At 40.4% G+C, this 24,590-nt stretch overlaps 1 protein-coding gene across 2 annotated transcripts in view; it reads left to right on the forward strand.

Annotated features, from left to right (window-relative positions):
* The first annotated feature begins 466 nt into the window (after positions 1 to 466).
* Positions 467 to 24,590, forward strand: part of LOC115264212 (tubulin beta chain) — a 43,551-nt gene continuing 19,427 nt past the window's right edge. Inside the window, exon 1 of one of the 2 annotated variants that reach the window (XM_029867712.2) lies at positions 467 to 1,072. In XM_029867712.2, the coding sequence (XP_029723572.1) occupies positions 1,016 to 1,072 (57 nt within the window). In that variant the 5' untranslated portion in view covers positions 467 to 1,015. The remainder of the gene's footprint in view (positions 1,073 to 24,590) is intronic. The other variant, XM_029867711.2, reaches the window with a different exon arrangement.

Below are 24,590 nucleotides of genomic sequence, written 5' to 3' on the forward strand. Positions count from 1 at the left end.
ACAATAGACAAACGTGCTGTACGTATACCACGTCATCATCTGATATAAAAGGGTAAATTTGTACAGCCAAAATGCGAACAAGCGGCACGTTGTCCTACGTCAAAACCGTCATTAGTGCTGTGTTCCATTATGCAAAAAAGACTCTTTAGATTCAATTATCCATTCTTACGCGTCACGTCTTCTTGCCTACTATGATGAGTGTGATGATCATACATCTATCGTATGGTTGCTTTCCTCGATTGCCACAGCTTACACCGCAACACATCTGCTGTGCAATAAACGAACACACTAGCAAGCCCTGATTAGATATCCGATCAACAAAGTATGCTTAGTTGGTCACTCTATCAATACTCCACTGCATGAGCATCGTTGCAGTCTTCCATCGACACACACGACGCGACAGAGCGATAGCTTAGTAGAAGCGTGTTAAAATCAAGTGTAGTGAGGTGAAAAGAAAATTCATTCCGTTTGAGCGCGCTCAGTATTCAGCTCGTCACCGTGGCTCGTCGAAAGAAAGTGTATTGTAGGTATCTATATAGCGTTAATAAAGTCAACTCGGCGCGCGCTTACGGCTTCCTTGCTTCCGTTGTTGCTTGTTAAGTTATCATCAGTTTGTACGCGATCGTAGAAAGAGCATCACACCAGTTCAGTGCACGTCACGGCGCGGCGCGGCGTTTCGATTCGATAGATAGCAGCAGACGTGTGTGTGTCTAGGTATTGGGGGGCGACATTCTCTCCACCTAACCCAATAATAGAATTAGAACACACAAACGCCCAACCAGCCGCAGCCGCAGCGCAGTGAGTTTGAGTTGAGCATATCGCGAGCGGAGGCCACCACGGTGCGAATAGTCTGAGCCGGTCGGTCGCGAGAAAAACAACCCATCGCCCCAGAGTTGTGTGAACCGTTCGAGGTGTGTGCGCCCGTTCAAGTGTGCAGTGTGTCTAGTGCAGTAAAGCGCTAATCTAATTACTATCTCCGCTCCGGTAATCGTGTGGTCATTGAGCCGTCGTCATCATGAGAGAAATTGTGCATCTGCAGGCCGGTCAGTGCGGAAATCAGATCGGATCAAAGGTGTGTGTCTGCTTGCCTATGGCCACAGGGCTTCTTCGAAGGGGGGATGCCAAAGGTGAAACGTGGCCCACTTGGATTTTCCATTCGGGGCAGAGGAACAGTAGTGAAATCCAAGTTGGCCGATGATACCTAACCGTTGAAACATGGACTCAATTTCTATTTTTGAGTCACCTAGCAGCAGCAGCAGCAGCAGCAGGCGACAGTGCGCAAGTAGGCTTTGGGTGCCCGTGTATGTGATTATTGCATAAGCGGCCAATGTTCAAACGGTTCATCGAAGCGAACGCGCTGGCAGGCAGAGAGCAGGACTTGCTGATATCTTATCTGGCGGGTTACCACCTTATTTGGACCGAAATCAGCAGTGACAAACGGACACCGCGACGGTGGCGGCGCGATATTGCGTCAAATGGGTACACCATGTAGAAAATTAAAACCCCACAGGGTGACACACCGGTCGGTCGGTCGGTCACAAAATGGACTTGCTGAGTGTGTTTTTTAATTGATTCCACCGCATATTAAGCTGACAGGGTTCGACATGGAGTTCGCAAGCTACGCTCTATTTGCATCTTTATATGGGAAAGCCCAGTTCCATTTTCTATTTTATGCTTTCTATGGATCTAACTGCCGGAGGCAGTCATACCTTTTGCTATGCTTCTGTTTCAACCTAATCGTCACCATCGCACAGTGATTCAAATTGTGAGATGTGGACAAAATCGTCTGTCAATGTTTGATCGGCAAACAAGAAATATTTGTGTATTGATAAACAAAAGCACTATGGAGTTTTTGTTGGCGATTTATTATTATTTTGAATTATTTTTGCTTAAAATTTATGGCATTGTCTTACTCTCATATATATTTTTACGTCCATTATTACACGCTTTTCGGAATTTTCAAAATGGCAACACTGATCGATCTACATAAAATATTCCATTCACTGGGGGCGTTGCTTTATGGCACCCGGTAAACATGGAGATTGAAACATTTACATTAGAAATCTTTGAGAATTTTCAAAAATGAGACAAAACTATGTAAACTGTTGGCAACACTGCTCAAGTAGAGCCAAATTTTGCTCAAAACAACGGATACATTAAATGCTAACATTTTCAAATGGTCAGAGAACTTCACATAAGCATCCAGTATCATCCAGCTCGTCGATAAAACTATTTGGTTTTAGAAATTGGCAACACTGCTGATATAGGATTCGCTTTGACAGAGCTCTGACCTGCCATCTAGAAAGAGTTTACCGAGTGCGTGAAGCGTTTCGGACGAATTATAGAGAATTAAGTTTAAAATACTTCTAAAAAGTTAATGATAATCTGTTGGGAACGACTGTTGTTACGAAATTTGTTTTTTGGCTGTGCAGTCTTGAATGAAAGCGTTGATTCTACTTAATCTTCGCCGACGTTTCGGTCCTTGGATCGGACCTTCTTCAGGGCTCGATATAGAAATGTGTTGTCGTTATTTTTTTTAAGCATTTAAAACTTAGGGGCTATCCATTAATTACGTAAGGGAATTTTAGCGATTTTCCGACACCCCCTCCCCCCCTTGTAAGGTTTTTTTGTATGTGAACCTAAAAATTTTTGTATGGCGCGTAAGATTTCTCAAACCCCCCTTCCCCCAAAAACCCTTACGTAATTAATGGACAGTCCCTTAATTTCTTATACTTCGCCAGTAATGCTTCACACACACGGCAAACTTTTCCTATGTGGCAGGTCGGAGTTCTGCCAAAGTGTATTACAATGCCGCAAATACGAAAATTAGAAGTGGGTGTCATGAGAATAGAACATACATATTTCAAGTATACGACACAGCTTAGTCAGAGGAAAAATCCTTGATTTATATTTCGTTTTCACAACTAGATGGCAGTTTCCATTGTCCCATGAAGGCAAGATCTAAGACATTTCATTGGTGGTGATATTTTTTTAAAAGCTGACGACACGGAGGGAAAACGATAAAAAAAAACAATCCCTTCAGGGTTCAGTTGAGGCACAAAGTGATATCCAGTAGTCTGTATCGTGATTCATATTTTCGATCAACTGGCAACACTGCTTAAGTGATCCAACCTAGAAAGCAAATCTGATTAAATATGAAAAAATATAGATTCCAGATATAAATATTGGAATACCAGAGTTTAGAGCGACCCAGATTATCCAAATTCACATGCTGATAGTGCTGATAATGCATAACAATGCTAATAGTGATAATGCTTGTCACTTAGAATTAATTGAGCAATAGAATGTTCTGCATCCATGAAAAAATGACCAAGGTTCCTCCAGATATAAAAGTTGGGAACACTGCTACAACATGATAGAAACATACTTAACATTCAGGATTGGTGACCATATAGAAAATACGTATGTAGAGCGAGCTTTAAGCACAGAGAACAGACATTTAAGCTCAAACAAAAGTGCGCTGGAATCGTGTGCAAAGGATTTAAGTGTACCTCAACGCCACCAACGGAGACTGCCCCAAGTAACCAAAAGGTCCGCTTCCTATGACAAAATGAACTTTCTTGTTCCACAAAGTTCAGATAAAGTTCCGAACGGAACTTTCTCTTTGCTTAATAGGCTAACAATGAGCCTTGCTGGAACTTCGCACATAAGTTCCGGCAAGGCTCATTGTTAGCCTCTTAAGCAGCCAGAAAGTTCCATTCGGAACTTTATCTGAACTTCGTGGAACTTGAAATCTGCTTAAGATGCTACTCTGAACTTTGTTGAAACTTTCTAGTTCCTTGAAGTCCATTGCAGTAGCTTGATGTTCTAAGGATTTATTTTTGTCATTTTAGCAAAAACATCATTGTCGACAAATTTTCATAGACAACTAAATTTTGAATTCATCAAATCAATGAATATGAAGTGCAAATGGAAAAAAATATGACACTCACCAGATTCGAACAGATAGTCGCTGCGTTAGAGCCCTACACTTTACCCCGACACCACAATTGCGATGAAGTGCAAAGCGGATGAAATCTGACTTGAATCAATCCTCTGTCGACATCTAGGTTTGCACACTTATACAGTAGCGAAGTTAACTTATCCATATATTGTGTATCTGTAGCAGCGCAGCTGCCCTCATACCAGCTCATTTTGAGGGAGATCCGTCAGAAGCTGCTTAGAAAGCTATCCGACTTCCTTCTGTGAACTTTCAAGTTCCGAAATTACTTTAAAATGAAGGCTTAGAAGGCTAAACAGCAAGCTGCTCCAACAAGCTGCTTTGCTTATAAAGTACCCTCTTATTTGAACTTTTGGTTACTTGGGGCCCGATATATAAACTCGAATTAACCACACAATGGCAGTGTTCATCGTTAAAACACACTAGCCTACAAAGTGACACGAGCGCTCAAATGCCAAAAACGGCGAACACTGGAAAACAAAAATGACAACACGACAATGTAAGTTATGGGGTGCTGGCGCCACGCAACGGGAGCATAACGACATGATATAACCGTTATAAAAGTTTTAAGCAAGGCAGAAAGCAAAGATAGACGTCTGTTCTCAGTGGTTGAACCTTAGGCTCCCATGACCCACCAGCCAGATAACGGGGTTTAGCTAACTAAGCTTCATTTGTGGCAACACTTTGAGTGGCATGTTGGAACTTTGTCGAGCGCGCTGCAGTTGCATGAAGTGGGTGATAAGTACAAAAGTAACTTTACAGCGTGGTTAATCATTATTGCAACATTTGAGACACTCGTTCAACTAACGCTTGCAATCGAGCTTTGAATTAGTTAACTCCTCGGTTAACTCAGAACACAGACAAGCAGACGTAACACTCTTCAAAACGACTTGGCACATGCATTTAACGACTCATTTGAATTTCGTTTGATTGCCACGATTCACCAGCAGCGCTAGTGTTCGATCGCTTTGACATTTGCTAGTGTCATGAATATCAATTCAAGCCTAACTTTACTAAACACCGTATCTAACAAAATCCACGAACGGAGAAAATCGAAGGGAAAGTTCGCTGTTCCCATAGCAACTCATACATTGAGCGTTTCAGAAACGTGAAAAATACGGGTATTTTATCACAAATCATCCCCAAAGGTGAGTGATACAAATAGTCCTTAACGAAATTCAGCGCCTCATGTGAAAATCTCTTTTTTGTTTACATATGTTACATACGGTGTTTGGTAACGTTAGGCTTGAATTGACATTTTTCAAAGGTCACCTTAAATATTCGAAAAAGAGCAGTTTTCCGTGACTTCCTTGTAGAACTGGTCTAGCCGCACAAGTTTTTCATGTACCATATTTTCAGGTTCAGCTTCTAAAATGAGATGTAGGTGGTTGAATTTCGATATGCGACAGTGCAGTGTTGCTAACATTCGGAAAAAAAACTTGGAATTATTCTATGCCCTAGGATTGCTCCAGCAATTCGTGCTATGTGTGGTTCATTCAGAAATTCTAGCTAGAACTTTCATGTTTTCATGGTATTTTCCTAGTATTTCTCCAAAGATTACACCAGCAATTTCTCCACAGGTTTTGTTTGCAAGTCCTCCTTTGATTGCTTCAGGGATCTCCAGAGATAAGCCAGAGACTCTTTCAGTGGTTGCTCAAGGAAACCCAGGAAATCCGTCAGAAATTCCTTCAGAGATTCCTCCAAGGTTTTCTATGTGAAGATTCCTCCATGTGAGGATTCCTCCTCACTGATTCTTCCTGTGAAGATTCCTCCTAAATATCCACGAGAGATTTATTCACAAATATCTTTTAGGCCTTCAAGGAATTTCTCTAGGGATCTATCCGGGAATTACTATAAGTGGAGATTCCTCAAGGAACTCCTCCAGAGGTCTATCTAGGAATTCTAGGAATTTCTCCATGGGTTTCTCCAGGGATACCTCCAATGATTCCTCAAGGAATTTCGCTTTGGATTTACCTCTAGGAATTTCTCCAAGGATTCCTCTAAGGGCCACTCGAGGTATTTCTCTCGGGATTCTGCCGGTGATTCCTCAAGGAATTCTTACAGCGGTTTACCCAGGAACTACTCTAGAAATTATTCTAAAAATTCGTCAAGGATTTCTCCAGGGATTGGTTTTCTAATGATTTTCTAGAAGAAGAAAAAGAGAAGAAGAAGAAGAAGAAGCTAACTAAGCAGAAAAATTTTCAGCCATTTGAAACTATATTGGCTTTTTGGTCATTTTCAGTTTAGCGAGATTTGTTCGTCACGCAGTTTTTATATGGCACCACAAGACACCAACTGAAATGAGCTGTATTAATATTATAAATGGCAATGCTGAGTAAAACACACCTTTATTTTTCTATTATGTATATATCTTGGGGAAATTCTTGTAAAAAATAGAACTTCTAGAATGTTCTTGCTTTGAAAAACTCCTGAAGAAATCCCTGTAACATATCCTTGAGTCATACTGATTGTCCATCTGACCCTACATGATCCTTGTTGTCAGCCATCAAACTAATTTCGTGACCCAATGTTCAATAGTGGATTGCACTTGTGGCATGCTGAAACTTTGTCAAACATTCGACTTACTTACCTCGCTTCTGGCACTGGTATACTGAACTTTATTTTATTCTACTGGGTCAGTGTTGCCAGCAGCAAAAGGTGTTCCGTGCCATAGTGTGAAATGATGGATGGAATTTAAGGTGCATTACAACCTTACAGAACATGCGAAAAGCCTTTAAAATATCGGATTTGAGATAAAAGGTCAAGGTCAGTGCTGCCAGCAAACAGATTTTTTTATTGATTAATTGTTAAATAATGGGATAAACTTTCTCATGGATTGCATCTTTGATGAATATCCTACATGCCTATCGCGGTTCGGATCTAGGATTTCAAGCTATGATTCCGCATTGTAAGTGTTGCCAGATACCACAAAAAATATGTTTCGCAATATGACATAAAAGTTGACATTTGACATCCACCTCAACTCGGCTCAATACTCAAATTTGTTATTTTGTATGAATACCGTGATATTGTTCTGTGCTTGATTTTATTCTAACAGTGTTGCCAGCTGCAGTTGTAGTTTTTAAAATGACATTTTCACATAAACAAGTTGTTCTTTCGATCAGTAGAGAAGAAAAACGGACTGAATTTCGATAGCATTTTTCTTCAGCGATGCTTCAAAACTAAAAAAAAAGGATTATAATAATTAGTTTAGTATATAATATAGGTTAGGTCAATTATCGTGCTTTTCAGTGATTCCTTTTATTTCAAGTACAAATTATAACCGATCAAAGAACTTTGCTTGTTTTAACTGCAAGATAAATGCGAATTTAGTAACACAATTGAGGAAAATGAAAATCTAAACTCACAATAATTTAGCCAATAACTTCAAGAAATACACTTTAGTTAGATGAATTCAGTGAATAATGTAGCGTGGCATATAGTCTTATAGAAATGGTTTGACGTTTTGTCTTGTCACGTATATCTAGGCTTGCCAAACTGACAAGCGCTGACGTTATGCGACCAGGGTGGCCATCTCGACGGACTTGTTGTCCACACAAGTATTTGTCAAAACAAGAGTACCGCCTCATAAGGAGGGACATCCACACAATCTATAACATTCGAACTACTCCTCTTGTCACAAGTTAAACGTATTGATTTTATCTCAACAGTGATACCATCTAACAGGCATATTTTGAATTATTATTTATTGAATTGTTGTTTATGTTGTCATCATCTGTAGTTATATGTCCTACAGACTTTGCGTTTTCGGCAAAGTTGTTGATTTTGACAAAATAAACAACTCTTTCTTTAACGTCAACATTCCATAGCCTACTGTTTTCGAGCTATTTTGAAAATTAAATTATATGATCCAAAACTAATTTCTTTAGCTTGTTTTGATATTTTGACTAGAACGTGAGTTTAATTTTTTTTCCTGACACAGTTAGGCCGGAACAAACCTCATTTTCTTCTTTTGTCACTTTCCTCGTTGACTCGTCGAGGGGGGGGATGGTAAATAATAAATGTATTTGATGAAAAATTACCCAAACAATCAGGCAAAATCGTCAAACTCAACGGATTTGATAAGAAATTTTCTCAACAACACTAATTTCACTTTTAAATTTTTAAATTTCCTAAATATTTTATTTGTGTCCCCCCTCAAAATGTTGAATTCCGACAAAAAATTTCCGAGGAGGGGGGTGACATAAGAGAAAATCGAAATTTGTGTCAGCCTTATGCTAATAAAAAAGTTTGTACAGAAATTGGTCGAATATTGACTTCAAAAAACAATGACAAAAATAAACAAATGAAAATTCATGTATTTTCAAATTTATAGGCGTTTTATTTATAGGGGCGTTTATAGAATAGAACAAAGGAGGTTCCAGGGGTGTTTCAGGGGACCTCAAAAAATACCAGATGGGATTCCAGGGGGATTTCAGGGGGCCTGATGTGGCTTTCAGGAAGCCTGAGAGGCGTTTCAGGGGCCCCTTGGACGTTTCAGGGGTCCCAAACGCGTTTCAGGAGGTCTCAGAGGGCTCCAAGGGGATCGGGGGCATTTCAAGGGACTTCAGGAAGCTTCCGAGAGGTCTCAAAGCCTTTGCAAGGAGATTCAGAAGGTCTCAGGGGGCTTCAGGTGGTCTCAGCAGAGTTCCATGAGATACCAGAAATGTTTTAGGAGGTCTCAGGAAGCCTCAGAGAAGTCCCAGGAGGTTTCTGGGATATTTGGGGGACTCATTGGTTTTAGATGGTCTCAAAGGGTTTCTGAGGAGTCTCAGGGGAATTCAGGGGGTCTCACGAGGTCTCATGGGATGTTTCAGGAGGTCTCAGGAGAATTGAGGGGGATTTTAGTGGGTTTCAGGGGTTCTCAGGGGGTTTTAGGGGTCTGCAGGGGACACCAGGAGATGTTAGAAACGTTCCACGATTGTTCCAGTTCAGAAAGTCTTAGGGAGGTCCTCAGGTTGTTTCAGGGGAGATTCAGGAATGTGTTCAGAGGGTTTCAGGTACGGCTGTGGAGCTCTCTGAGTCCCTCTGAAACGCCCATTAACTCTCTTGAAACTGAGGATGATGAAACTGGTCGCTATAGTGGAGTACCTGTAAGTAAAAAGAAAACCGGGTCAAGTACTGTTCCTTTTACTTAATTCCACTAAGAATTTGCATCCTTTGACAGATATGTATTTCAACCTCAACTGTCTTCACTTGACTCGACTCTTCAAACGCCTCTCAAAGGGCTTTAATCACTCTTTAACTAATCTCAAATTCCCCAGAAGCTTCTGAAATTAGTCCAGAACATTTTAGATTATTATATTGCCGGTGTTCAATTTTGACCCATTACGGAACCACTGTGCACCATCAAGTCTGCAATGCCCTACCGAGTAGGTGAATGAAATCCTCAAAAAAACCTGCGCAGCATAATCTGTCAGCGCATGCTTATCTCAGTCAGAAGGCCCTCTTGATTCAACTCACCAAACCAACAACGCCTCTCTTCACTTTCATGGCGACGAATGGCGCGGATGGCGCAGCAGCCACACTAAACAATGTAATACGATTTGTACACACCGCCCCCTCTTTGGGAAAAATTAAGCCCGCGTGCAGTCCGTTATGATGATAGCGATGATAGTCAGCATAGCATACACTTTCCTTTCGGTAGATAGGTACATTTTAGGCAGAGCGTGGAATTTTTGAAGGGTAATTGATCTCAATTAGAAGATTTCTATTGCGAGAGCCGAAGCTCAGAGTATACGAGGAAGAGATGGTAGATATAATTTCACCACCATCACCATCACGACCGCCACCAATTGTTAATCACGTGGTCTACTTAGATGGGAACCGAGCGTCACGGTCGCGATGACGCTCAATCGTCTCGCTGTCGTCGCACGGGATTTTTTTGGGAGAATATTTTTGAACGAAGTGTGTCACTGACGTTGGTTTTTCGGGCGCATATAAATGGGAAAAAATGCGGAGGGAATGTTTTGACATGGTCGTATTTCTAAACAAATAAAATCGCTTTTGCCTGTATTGAAGATTTTTAAAAAGCTTAAATTTTGAGGTTATCCATACATCTACTGTGAGCGGTACTGTCTCCGTTTCCGCATGACACAACCCTATCATCTAAGTATACATAGAATGATCTATTTTCCTTGAAGTTTAACGGTGAGGTGAGATCACCAAAGCAGAAATGGAATGCCAATGTCGACGAGCATCTCGGTTGAAATTCTCAATTTCAGCTACATACCTACTCTAGCTAGAACACGCGTACGGGAGCAAGAGAGATTGATTACATTCATTTCATACCCTATACAATCTATTGACAACAATCTTTTCGTTTGGAGTGAAAATGCTATAATGTACTGCTGGTGAGTGGTGGTGACGCAACAGGCAATACTGGCGATAACTGCGAAGCAAACACAACGCATCCAGTCAACGTGATTGGCATTTGTTTGTTGTGATAACATACAGAAAAGCGGACATTATTAGCTGTGCCCCATAAACATCAGGCGGAACTATTCGAACACCTGACAAGCTGATATGTAGCCAATTCGTTGCAGTAACAGTTGAACAAGGGGTCCTAAATGTGTTGACTTCTGCCTTGTTACTGCGCCTACTATGATTTGAAATACATTCGTCAATGCATGTGGAACTAGATATGGAACAAATCAATATTCAATGGTTGCTTAGATTCTAAATGCGCGTAACGCCATGCAATCTTATCATTCCATAAGATAAGAGAAAAGAAAAGAAAAATACACTTAGACTCCAATGGCGATGTATTCACTATATACCCTTTAAGTTTTTATTACTACTTTAATCCTAGTAGGGTCAATATGACCTGAACAGGCTCGCTGGACGTACACTACGCTATCGTGGTGTATTTTAGGAGGGTTAACCTGTAATTCTCGATTATTGATAAGTATCCATCTTAGAAGAGATCTTCTGCTTTGGTAAACAAAATTTATTTGACTCATCTAGTACGCTACTGCAGCTGAAAAGACGTGGCACACTGTAGATGTTAGCCACACCAACAATCGCAGCATTGGACTTTTGTGGTTAATATTGTCGGGCCGCCACCAAACCGGACGTCGCACAATCTAGTCGCGACGCGACCCAACTCGCGACGTTTTTGAATCATGTCAAAAGCAGTGCGCATCCTTCCCGTTGCTGTCAACAACACAGCGCACTAGATGCGAAACAGTGCGGAACTTGTGGACCAATAAAATGGCAATTTTTGATTGAATGGCTGTCTTGATTCCAACCAGATAGACAATATTTCTATTGGAAGCACAAGCAGAGACAAAAACAGTTTTTTTTATTATGTCGAATTTTTATCGTGGTAATCCTTTCTACTTTGTTATCGCCGGATACTAAGCCGCTGATATAAAACGATTAAATCACAAATGCATCATCGATAAATAAAGGAGAGCATTTGCTTGCAGCGTTACCTAAAAGAAATCCTTCGAAATCAATCCGACAGTGCCGTAAATGCACCTATATGCAGTGCTTGAAAAGTGAACATTTTTTTCCAGAACGAATCAAAATTTGCTCTTCTTTGACCGAGGCTTTTCAACCCAAAGCGTCAACTATATGCCTTCATGGGCTAACTTATTTTTCTTATTCGTGAATTTGTACTAGGGCCTGTAAGTTTCATCAACAACTGCTTCTCGGATTCTTCGAGGGGGGAAGAACGATGATTCAGGTACTTGTTAATAGACTCCCCGGAGGGAGCTTTTTTTTTATTCTTAACCACTTAACCTTTTTTGCAGCTCTTTTGTCCACTACGGCACTACGTGAGCGATTCCAATTGGCGGCTGCACTTACACTTTGTACAGCGCCTAAATGTATTCTACTATATTCTTATTCTACTATATCGAACTGGTTTGCCTTTGTGCTGCTTTCACTTTTCTACCCTGTCCTTGGTAGAATGATGAGCACGGTGATGAAATGATGTGTGGCTGTTGTTCCTTTTCCAGTCCGATTGGGGGTCGTCCATTATGGATTGCCGTTCGCCGATATCCAAATATCCGGGTCAAGTGCTAGCCGCTCTCGGGGGGTAGAAGAGCAACTGACGAAGTGCCGGGGCTGGGATCGTACCCATGACCATCCGCTTATGAAGCGAACGTGTAGCCACTGCGCCACGGGCACCGGCGTACCAGAGATGCCTCCAGCAATTACTCCATTCAATCCCCAGTAATATCATCAGTAGTTTCTTCAGGATATACTCCAAGAATATTAAAACATAAATAAAAAAATATCGAGAAATATACCCAAGGATTCAGTAAGATATTGTTCCAGGGATTCATACGGGTCTACTTCGAGAATTTTTCAGAGATTTTCCCAAGAAGTTGTCCACCGATTTCTTCAGTAATATCTTAGAGGATTCCTGCAGGATTCATTGAGGAAATTTTGCAGAAGTTCTTTTGAAATTGCTTCCTCAGAGAAGTAAGAATACTGCAAGAAGGGACTCTTGCAGTAATCTCAAATACGATTCTAACATCTACGAGGAATAGCTATAGGTTCCTCTAGAAATTTCTCCAGCAATTCATCCATGTCTTCTGGAGATTTTATCAGAAATGGTTCCAGGGATATATTAAGAGATTTCTCTATGACACTGCCACAGAGGATCAGACACTCTGGCTCTAGGAATTTCTCCAACAATTTCTCTCAGATTTTTCGGGAATTCCTCCGAAAACTCAAAGACATTTTTCCAAGAGTTTATTTAGCGATTCTATCATGAAATGTGGCAGGAATTTCTCCAAGGACTCCTTCAGAAATTCCCCTAGGAGTTAGGAGTTTGGAATAACTCAGAACATTTATCCAGGAATTTCTCTGTGGTTTAACTATTCTTACAGGAATATCATATTCTTTCAGAAATAGCTTCAACAATTTCTCTAGGAATCGCTACAAAGTTGATCCAGCTTTCAGGAATTTCTCCGAATCTTTGGAGAAATACCTGGAAAATACCATGAAAACATGAAAGTTCTAGCTAGAATTCCTGGATGAACCACACATAGCACAAACTGCTGGAGCAATCCTAGTGCATAGAATAAATCCATGTTTTTTTACCGAATGCTAAAAAAGAGATCTGCATCTATAATTCACTATATACAATGGAGATAGTTCACATGTTCAAAATAGATTGAGTGAATGTAACACACTATCAGCAAGCCATCTAGGAAAAGTCGGAAGCTTAAAATAACCTGTACAACTGGCAATCAGTGCTGAAATTTTTTTTTTTCTACATATCGAAATTCAACCACCTACATTTCATTTTAGAAGCTGAACCTGAAAATATGGTACATGAAAAACTTGTGCGGCTAGACCAGTTCTACAAGGAAGTCACGGAAATACCGCTCTTTTTCGAACATTTAAGGTGAAAGTCACGGGCTACCTTTGAAAAATGCCAATTGATATTCATGACACTAGCGCCTCTGGTGAATCGTGGCAATCAAACGAAATTCAAATAAGTCGTCAAATGCATGTGCCAAGTCGTTTTGAAGAGTGTTACGTCTGCTTGTCTGTGCTCTGAGTTAACCGAGGAGTTAAGTTATTCAAAGCTCGATTGCAAGCGTTAGTTAAACGAGTGCCTCAAATGTTGCAATAATGGTTAAGCATGCTGTCAAGTTACTTATGTACTTATCGCCCACTTCATGCAACTACATTAGTGGTCTAATAACACTTAGCGCGCTCGGCATAGTTCCAACATGCCGCTCAAAGTGTTGCCACAAAAAATGCTTCGTTTGCTAAACCCAGTTATCTGGCTGGTGGGTCATGGGAGTCTAAGGTTGAACCACAGAGAACAGACGTCTATCTTTGCTTTCTGCCTTGTGTAAAACTTTGTAATGGTCATATCAGAGTATGTTGCTATGCTCCCGTTGCGTGACACTTACATTGTCATTTTTGATTCCAGTGAGCGCTCGTGTCACTTTGTGGGCCACTTACTTCTCTGAAATACCCCTGGAATCCTTGGGAGTCCCTCGAAATCATTAGATTTAGTAGTTCAGCAGATTTCCTGCTTGGGTTGCACCAAGAATTCCTGCCGGCATACTTACAGGAATTTTCCCAAAATACCTCCAGAGATTTTTCCTGGGTTTTTTCTTCATTGAAGATTCCACCAAAACTTACTCTTGGGATTCCTCTTCAGGAAATCCTTCGGGAATTCGTGATGTGATTTTTCCAGAAATTCTTGGCGCATTTCCATCCGAATTTTTTGCTTGCGTTGCTCCAGGAATTTCTCCGGGTCTTTATTAATGACTTATTCAGTTTTTTCTTGGAATTCCTTCAAAACTTTTCCCAGGAGTTTATACGGGAATTTCTTTAGAAATGTATCCAGAGATTTCTGTAAAGGTTTCTCTAATAATTTCTCCTAGAACTACTACGCAGGAACTTCTTCTTCTTCTTTATGGCTCGACGTTCGCACTGGAACTTGGCCTGCCTCTCTTCAACTTAGTGTTCTTCTTGAGCATTTCCACAGTTATTAATTGAAGGGCTTTCTTTGCCTGCCATTGCATGAGTTTGTACATTGTGTGGCAAGTACAATGATACTCTATGCCCAGGGAGTCGAGAAAATTTTTCCGACCGGAATAGGAATCGAACCCGCCGTCTCCGGATTGGCGATCCATAGCCTTAACCACTAGGCTAACTGGAGACCCCGAGGAACTTATGCAGGCATTTTCCAAGAATATTTTCAGGAATTCCTCTCATGATTTATCAGAAATTCCTGCTCGTATTTCTCAAGAAATTTTTGCTGTGTTTTCTCTACAGATTTCTGCTTAAATTCTTCCATGAATTTCCACTTGTTTGCCTCCAAGAGTTCCTGAAATTCTCTCGAGGAATACTTTAAGAATCCAATCGGATATTAACCTACGCTTTTTCCAAGCACTCCTTCTACGATATCGCCATTTTTTTTTTGTTAGGATTCCTTCAGTAAGTTTTGCTGGGTTCCTAAAGAACTTCTTTCCGGATTTTTATAAGAACACCTCCAGCAATGTATCAAGAGATCTCTGTAGGGATTTCTCCAAAAAAAATCCTCTTAGGACTCCTTCAGGGATACCTTCTAGGATATCTCCAGATACTCTATCGGGGAATCATTCAAAGAATTCTCTGGAGATTTCTCTAGGGATTTATTTTGAAAAAAGCTCTGGAGATGCCTTTAGTCATTTCTCCGAATAATAATTTATCCAAGAACTTCTTTGGGGATTTCTCCTGTATTTACTCAAATATCATATCCGAGAAATTCTCAGAAGATTTCTCCGCCATTTACTCTGTATATTTCCTTATGAAGCTTCCTTCAGGATTTCCAGTTGGTATTCCTTCAAGAATAGCTCTTGGTATTGCTTCAGAAATTTGAGATTTTTTTTCTGCAAATTATGCTAGAATTTTTAAAGCCATTTCTGCTGGGGTTCTTTCCGGAATCGCTCTAGATATTTTCTTAGAACTTCCTACAGGATGCGTGATACCGCGTACCACACTTTGATGTTACTCTTCCCTATTATCTTCCTTAAACTGCCTTTAACTTTTAAGGTGTTTACGATTTCTAGAAATTTTTTTTTTTTCAGAGATTCCTTTCTACAAGTTCATATTCTGCGAAGAAAACTATTTCTATGTAGGTATGCAATGCGAAATTCTGCATCTTTTAGAGGGCTCCAGAGTGTGAGTGTCTGTTAAACCTGAGAAAGCATGGACATATTGAAGAATTTAATTTCTATATTTCAGTAAGACACTCTGACGAACTAAATGAGGAAGTTCTCTAGGGATTCTGAGAAAACAGATTCACCAAACATTTCTCAAACAATCCCCACCTATTTATAATAGTAGAGTTGAGTATCGCCAAATCAATATCCAAGATCATAGCTTCCAAACTCAAACACAATCAATTCCAATCACGGTGCTTCATTTACCGTTATTATCAAAAAAAATATACCATCAAAACCAGAAACGCCATTCTCTTTCTTTATCATTCCTACACCTCTGGACAAATTTAAAAAAAAAATCGTTAGACGAAATTTTGAGTTACGCCCTTTTAAAGGGCCTAACCCCTAAAAAATCAGGGTTTCAATAGAAAAACATCATATTTCATAACGGAAGCATGCTTTTGCCAACAAAATTTGAAACGCCATTCTCTTTTTTATCATTCCTACACTTCTGGACAAATAAAAAAAAAAAATACTTGGACGAAATTTTGAGTTACGCCCTTTTAAAGGGTCTAACTCCTAAAAAATCAGGATCTCTATAGAAAAACATCATATTTCATAACGGAAGCATGCTTTTGCCAACAAAATTTGAAACGCCATTCTCTTTCTTTATCACCTCTGGATAAATTTTTAAAATAATCGTTAGTCGAAATTACGCCTTTTTAAAGGGCCTAACCCCTAAAAAATCAGGGTTTCTATAGAAAAAACATCATATTTTATAACGGAAGCATGCTTCAAAGTCCCAAGTAATAATACTAGCGCATAGTATCAAATTGTAGCATTATTTATAATACGTTTTATTATTTGGAACTTCAAGGCATGCTTTTATTATGAAATATGATGATTTTCTATAGAATCCCTGATTTTTAAGGGGTTAGGCCCTTTAAAAGGGCGTAACTCAGAATTTTGTCTAACGATTATTTCAAAAATTTGTTCAGAAGTGTAGGAATGATAAAGAAAGAGAATGGCGTTTCACGTTTTGATGGCAGAAGCATAGGGTGGGGCGGGGCAAGATGGGTCACCTAAGGATGCATCACCATTACTTTGTAAATACAAATCGTATTGGTTTGTATTCGTCCGCTACTCTTCAATACACTAGTTAGCTATGCTAAAAGTCGATAAAAAGATCATTAAACCCAAAATATGATGTTAAACAAGCAGTTTTAAAAAGTGATCGATTTTGCGCCGTGAAAAAAGGGCGGGGCAAGATGGGTCACCTTTTAGGTAATTCACATTTTCTCAACGAAAAACGTCAAAATATAATATTTGTTCCGCATTCATATATGCTCCATATCCATACTGAGTAAACAAGAGCTACTAGTAAACATTTTATAAATTTATTTGGAATATAAAAAACTTTACGATTCGAGTGGTCCTCGAGCGACTTGAAACTCGATGTTTTCACTAAAAAATTATCATAATTTTATGTTATAATTTTAAGCGTTCATTCCGCTTGATTGAAGTCAGTTATGAGATAGTCTTGTAATAAAAAATAAATAACTTTTGAATGCTCCAAAAATACGTTCAAAATTGAAGGTGACCCATCTTGCCCGGCGGCCGTTTATATGGAGATTATATGGGATGTATCGCATAAGAAAAATGGCTAAAAACCATTTTATTTTTCATTTCCAATGAGAGTGAATAATTTTTCAATCAATGCCCCAAACTTTTGTATATTCATGCTGGTCATCTAACAAAATTATTAACATAATCAAAACATGAGTAATGCGCCCGAAAATGGCACTGACCCATCTTGCCCCGCGACCCATCTTGCCCCGCCCCACCCTACTTCTGTTATGAAATATGATGTTTTTCTATAGAAACCTCGATTTTTTAGGGGTTAGGCCCTTTAAAAGGGCGTAACTCAAAATGTCTTCTAACGATTTTTTTTTAATTGACCAGAGGTGTAGGAATGATAAAGAAAGAGAATGGCGTTTCAAATTTTGTTGGCAGAAGCATGCTTCCGTTATGAAATATGATGTTTTTCTATAGAAACCCTGATTTTTTAGGGGTTAGGCCCTTTAAAAGGGCGTCACTCAAAATTTCGTCTAACGATTTTTTTAAAAATTTGTCCAGAGGTTGTTGTTTGTTTGTTTATTACCAGGGATTTTAACCTTTTATGGGTCATTCATCCCGTTTGTCCAGAGGTGTAGGAATGATAAAGAAAGAGAATGGCGTTTCAGGTTTTGATGGTATATTTTTTTGATAATAACGGTAAATGAAGCACCGTGCCAATGGCTTTGATAACGCCACATTGCTTAACACAGAAGTCATCAGCATACTGATTAGCGATTCAAAATCAACCACTTGTGCCTAATTTATGCCACCAGCAATCTGTGTCTTGTTCTGAACCACTCGAACCACGTCGTCAGTCATGCTGCTGCCATCACCGCCACCACACACATAATTTCTAATCCGATTAACTGCCACCCATGTAGTTGGAGTTCATATCATACCATCATACCAGCATCCAGCAGAACAAAACCCTCAACAGCATGTGTGTGTAGCCGCTTAGCACTAATCAACAATTATCCTCGACGCCACAACCAACAACAACCCCCAATGACCCACGCACCACACCTAATTCATCTTCACCGCTTCGTATCTCGCTGATGCCGAGATCTCCATCCTCCCACTCACCATATGCGGGGGTCGGAGTCGCCTTGCTGACATGACATACAACAGCCGTTCGACCAACATCAAACAACATAACTATATTCATTTCCAATTTCAATCAACGAAAGTTGGCACAAGCTGCTGATGGTGTGTTGCGTTGCGTGCGACAGCTGCTAGCTGCTTCTGCTGCCAATATCCTTGCTCAACTTCTTGATCCATTCGACACCACCCCTCAAGTCCTTATTGCCCGGGTTAGAAAGTCGAGTGTGGGAGGACGACCAGGACCAGGACGACGACGGTCGACGATGTTGTTATCACATATGTACGAACAGCATGCGACGAGCGCGACACAAGAAGATGCTCTCAGCGAGGGCAACATTTGCACTCAAGTGAAAATATGGCGAACATCATCAGAAATTGGCGCGTTTTCGCCACTCGCTCGCATCAGTGAAAGTAATATAGTCGGCGGGCCCACTCTTTGTTTCCCAAAGAGGAGCTAAGAAAAAAAAACGCGATTGTCGAAGCTGGGACCAAATTCGGAAAATCTAGTTCAGAAATGCTATCAAAGCAGGCGCTCGGTCTTCTGCTTCTGACTCAACGACGTGCGAAAACTTTCCCATTGAAAATTTTCCTCTCACCCCACCGATCCAAGTCATCGTCGACTGATTGTGTGGGTGGGTGGCGCTGGCGATGGAAGTCGAGAAGGGAGCGCGAAAAAATGAAATAAAATCCAGTGTGCCATCGTTTACGCTTTTTGATACTCGATCCGTATGGTTCGATGAAAGAAGTACAATGTATGATGTACCTACCAACCAAGTATGTATGTTATGCTAGTACGGTGCCATCAACCCGCCGGATCCTTTTTATCCCCGCGAGAGTAGAAGTGTGTTATAGGAGCTAGTCCTTTAGGAGAAGAAATGCTGCACAGTGGGAAAACGAGTAGAAAATGTCACTGAAGAAGTTCGCTAAAATATCTTTTTATGTAGGTTTATTTTAAACAGCTTTGCGGTCATACGGACGCGCAGTGTACTGTTTTTACTGTCTTCATGAGATAGAATTTCTTACAAAAGTAAGAATGCGGTCATCCAAACGCGCTGTGAACTGTTTTACTGTCATTATGAGGCAGAATGTCTTACCAAAGTAAGGGTGCGGTCATCCAGACGCGCTTTGGACTGTATTTACTGTATGAGATGGAATTTCTTACATAAGTAAAGCTGTATTCATCCGGATGCGCTGTGGACTGTTTTTACTGTCGCTAAGAGATCGAATTTCTTACAAAAGTAAGGGTGTTTTTATTATCGTCATGAGTCAGAACTTCTTACAAAAGCATGAGAGTGTGGTCATCTAGACGCGCTGTAGACTGATTTTCCTGTCGTCATGAGACAGAATTTCTTAAAAAGGTAAAAGTGCGGTCATCCGGACGCGCTGTGAACTGTTTTACTGTCGCCATGAGACAGAATTTCTCACAAAAGTAAGGGTGCGGACATCCGGACGCGCTGTGAACTGTGTTTTCTGTCGCTATTAGACAGAATTTCCTACAAAACTCCGGAGGATCGCGCTTTGGACTGTTTTTGCTGTCGCCATGAGACAGAATTTCTTACAAAAGTAAGCGTGTGGTCATCCGGACGCGCTGTGTACTGATTTTACTGTCGCTGTGAAACAAAACTTCTTACAAAATTAAGGGTGCGGTGATACGGACGTGCTGTGGACTGTTTTTGCTGTCGCCATGAGACAGATTTTTTTTTTTACAAAAGTTAGGGTGTGGTCATCCAGACGCGCGGTGTACTGTTTTTACTGTCGCTGTGAAACAAAACTTCTTACAAAATAAGGGTGCGGTCATCCGGACGCGCTGTAGACTGTTTTTACTGTCGTCATGAGATAGCATTACTTACAAAAGTGAGAATGCAGTCATCTGGCGCGCTGTGGACTGTTTTAACTGTCACTATGAGACGGAATTTCTTACAAAAGTAAGGGTGCGGTCATCCGGACGCGCAGTGGACTGTTTTTACTGTCGCCATGAGACTGAATTTCTGACAAAAATAAGAATGCGGTCATCCAAACGCGCTGTGGACTATTTTTATTATCGTCATGGGACAGAATTTCTTACAAAAGTAAGGGTGCGGTCATCCGGACGCGCTGTGAACTGCTTTTACTGTCGTCATTAGACAGCGTTCTTACAAAAGCAAGAGTGCGGTCATCCAGACGCGCTGTGGACTGTTTTTGCCGTTGCTATGAGACAGAATTTCTTACAAAAGTAAGGGTACGGTCATCCGGACGCGCTATGGACTGTTTTTTCTGTCTTTATGAGACAGAATTTCTCACAAAAGTAAGAGTGCGGTTATCCGGACTCGCTGTGGATTGTTTTTACTGTCGCTATGAGACTAAGCTTCTTACAAAAGTAAGAGTGTGGTCATCCAGACACGTTGTGGACTGTTTTTGCAGTTGCCAAGAGACGAAAACTCATACAAAAGTAAGAAGGTGTTGTGGAGTATTTTAACTTTCTTCGTGGGACAGAATTTCATACAAAAGTAAGGGTGCGGTCATCTGGACACACTAGTAGACTATTTCTACTGTCGCCATGGGACTCTATTTCACAGTTGAATACCACACAATCCCCAAATCTCAAAATGATCCAAGGGGAGGAGAAAAGAGCGGACTATTGGCTATACCCTATAGCTATAGCAATACCCTCAGAATGGAATGAGTTCGGTTTGCTTTCAGGGGGTTCCAGAGGGATTCCAAGGAATTTCATGGAACTTGAGGATCGTTTTCAGTGTTTCCAGGGGGTTTTGAGGGGGGTCAGAAGATCCCTAAGGTTTTTTTTTTTTTTGAAAGGTATCAGGGGTATCCAAGAATATCAGTGAGTTTCAAGGAGATTCCACAGGAGTTTCTAACGCATTTGAACGTTTGTGGGTATTTCAGGGAAATTTCAGTGGCATTTCAGAGGATTTCATGGGGCATTCTAGAGAGTTTCAGGAGGCCGCTGAAGTAATGAACTTATACAGACGCAGTGGTACATATTGAATTATTCACTTCCATCCCCTTCCCCTTGTACAGCAACCAGACGTAGCAGGCAAACACCATTGTCATCTTATAGAAGAAGATCATCAACACTCACACACTGAACATACCTATTATTCACAACCAGCTATCTCATTGGTTTCTTGTGTGACAATGGTAGATCTGATGATACTAAAAAGGAGCATCTACGAGGGGTCAATCAAGCTGAAGCTTTTAGTAACGAGCCTGGATAAAGCAAAGAGATGGAACTTTAAAATTGGAACAGCTGATATTCTGTCATCCCCATAGTTCCAATCGAGCAGGAGACCTGTCAAAACGACATGGATTCACAATTTTGGTATACTCAAGACAGTTTAGCTTTCAGTATTGTTTCCAGGGGCGATTCAGGAAGCTTTAGTTTCGTTTGAGGGGGCTATAAAGGGCTTCATGAAGGTTTCAAGGGTTCTCAGTGAAACCTGGAACTCTCTGAATTTTTGGGTCATATAGACCCAGAAATTGAAACTCTTATAACAAAGTGAAATTTTGATTAAACTATAAACTATTTTATATCAATCGAAGGGAAATTTTGTTAAGAATGTGATTATGGAATAAAATTGTAGTTCCGGGAACAATGGCCACCGGGAATCGACTACAAAGGGGACCATGTTTTGCACATAGCATTACCACATACCTCTGTCCATTCCAGTTCTAGTAGTTAGCTGAATTCGTATAGAAATTCAAGATAAGTATCAATGTGTTCAGATATGCAAGTCTGATTCTACGACGGACTACGGCCCCCGTTGGCCACTCCGGGAGGTGCCCCCGGGGAGAACCGATAACAGGTGACAATTGCGTTTTTTCACCAAAACATGCTGTGCGACGGCTCTTTCTTCATGATTTTTTATAGTCATGCTGATTTTTGTGACGAAGCTGAACATGACCACCGTTGGCCACTCCAGGAACCTCCAAAGTGCCCTAATGCTAAAAAAACATATTACTATTTTTACGATGTCTATTCAACGAGGCATTTCTAAAAGATGGAATAATTTCTTCAGAAACTATGTCCAAATTACTCCAAGAACAAACGAATGGCAACCAGGTAACAGAACTTGTTATCATTTTGTTATCCGCCTTTGCTCGGCTAGAGAGTTCGTGTCTTCAACAAAGTTGTTCAGAGGACTGGTGGCTCTCAAATGGTGGTAGGCTATTCAACCGCAACGTGGCGCTGGTGTGCATTTAAAATAGAACTACAGGGGATGGCCAAAATGTTTGGGATAGGCAACTTTTTTTTCTCTCACAAAAAAGTTCAACATGCTATAACTTTTCATAGAGTGCATCAAAAATTCTCAAATTTTGGCTGCTTGTCAACCTATTATATGTGCATCATTGGTACAAATTTGGGCTCGATTGAATAATTTTTCGCGAAGTTAGAACCGTTCGGGTAAAACACTATTTTTTCAGACAACTCATTTTTGAGTTGTCATAACTCGGAAACCAGTGAACCGAATTAAATGAAATTTTTAACGTACACTAACAATATGCGTATGCTTCATAAACCATTAAAACATAAAAACTTTCTGTACGTTGAAAAAAGTTATCATGGATTGACACTTTTTGGATTTTCTCGAAAAAATGTAATTTTTTTACGTCAATGTCAATAAATTTTAGTGTTGATGTCCAAAGATTTTCCACTTCTGTTCTCTAGTTATCTCTAATCAGATATATTAGAGCCTATTTAGATTAAAAAAAGAACACATTAAGTAATTTTTGTATGGTATTGTAAATTTGACTTATTTTCCTCTATATGGGTAAAAATTTCAACCCGGTATAACTTAATTCGCCGTAAGAAAATATTATATTTTATAACGTTGTATTAAGTATCAATATATTGTTCATAAACGTTAAAAAATTCATTCAATTCGGTTCACTGGTTTCCGAGATATGACTGCTCAAAAATGAGTTGTCTAAAAAATAGTGTTTTACTCGAACGGTTCTAACTTCGCGAAAAATTATTCAATCGAGCCCAAATTTGTACCAATGATGCATATATAACAGGGTGATAAACAGTCAAAATTAGAGATTTTTTGATGCACTCTACGAAAAGTTACGGCATGTTGCATTTTTTTGTGGGAGAAAAAAATTTGCCTATCCCAAACATTTTGGCCACCCCCTGTATCTCATGATCCAGACCTCCTAGAAAGTTCGTGTCTTGAGCAAAGATGTTCAGAAGCCTCACAGCTCTCAAATGGTAAACTCTTGGGTACGGAATTCTACCGCAATGTGGTGCAAGTTTCTACAGGAACTCATCCAGCAATGTTTCCAGAAATTTCTTTTGGGATTTCTACAAATATTTCTCCTAGATTGCTCCGTGGTTTCTGCTGGAATTTATTCAAGGATTTTTCTACGAATTCTTCTAGAATCTCCTGCTAGGACTCCTTCTCAAATCACTGCTGGGATTCCTCCAAGAAGTTGACCAGGGATTTTTATTTAAAAAAATCTTTGAATATTTTCGATTATTATTCTAGAAATCACTCCTCTATGCATTTCCCTATTGAGCTTCTTCTATGGATTTTCCTGGGGTTCCTCTTAGGATTCGTCCAGAGTTTCCTTGGTGTATTCCTACAGGATTAACTCTTGGCATTGCTTAAGGAGTTTCTTCCGGAATTCCTGCAGAGAATAGATTTTTTTTTCAGGGAATTCTCCTGGAATTCAAGCTTAAGGGGGCTATTTTATAACTCGAGTCAATTAAATCGATTCGCCTGCTATCACTGTCGAGTCAAGCAGAAAAGCTATTACAGAAACCGACTAGCTCGACAGTCGACAGCAGAAGAGTGGTCGATTTTGACAGTTTAGTGAAAGGATCCCTGTTAAAAAAAGACAATTACACCGTCTTCGACCTTGCGGCCTCTACAGACTGAACAATACTAACATTTGACAACGGACAACACATATAACACCCAGTGGCTCAGTGGAGAATGTTTCGTTTGACGAAAAGGTTTCCCCGACTGGAGCGGGAATCGAACCCACACTCCGAGGCTTACGAGACACCTAAACGACTGACGCCGCTAACCGTTCGGCCACGAAGCCCACAGAAACATTACACGAGCCGCGGTGTCGTTGAGGGTTGGCGTCCGCAGCAAAAATGTCCAGCTGGATGATGCGTGTCTGGTAGCGAACATGTGGAACCAGCCAATCCGATCTGGTCCTGCCGGAATGGCCCCCGATGGAACCTGGACATTCAGTCAGGGCATCAAAATTAGGCATGTGACGACTCTTTATTCATGATTTTTCATATCCATCATCTTAGAAACCGTAAAAAAGACCAATGG

The sequence above is a fragment of the Aedes albopictus genome, chromosome 1, assembly GCF_035046485.1.
Source record: "Aedes albopictus strain Foshan chromosome 1, AalbF5, whole genome shotgun sequence".
In the NCBI taxonomy this organism is placed as follows: domain Eukaryota; kingdom Metazoa; phylum Arthropoda; class Insecta; order Diptera; family Culicidae; genus Aedes; species Aedes albopictus.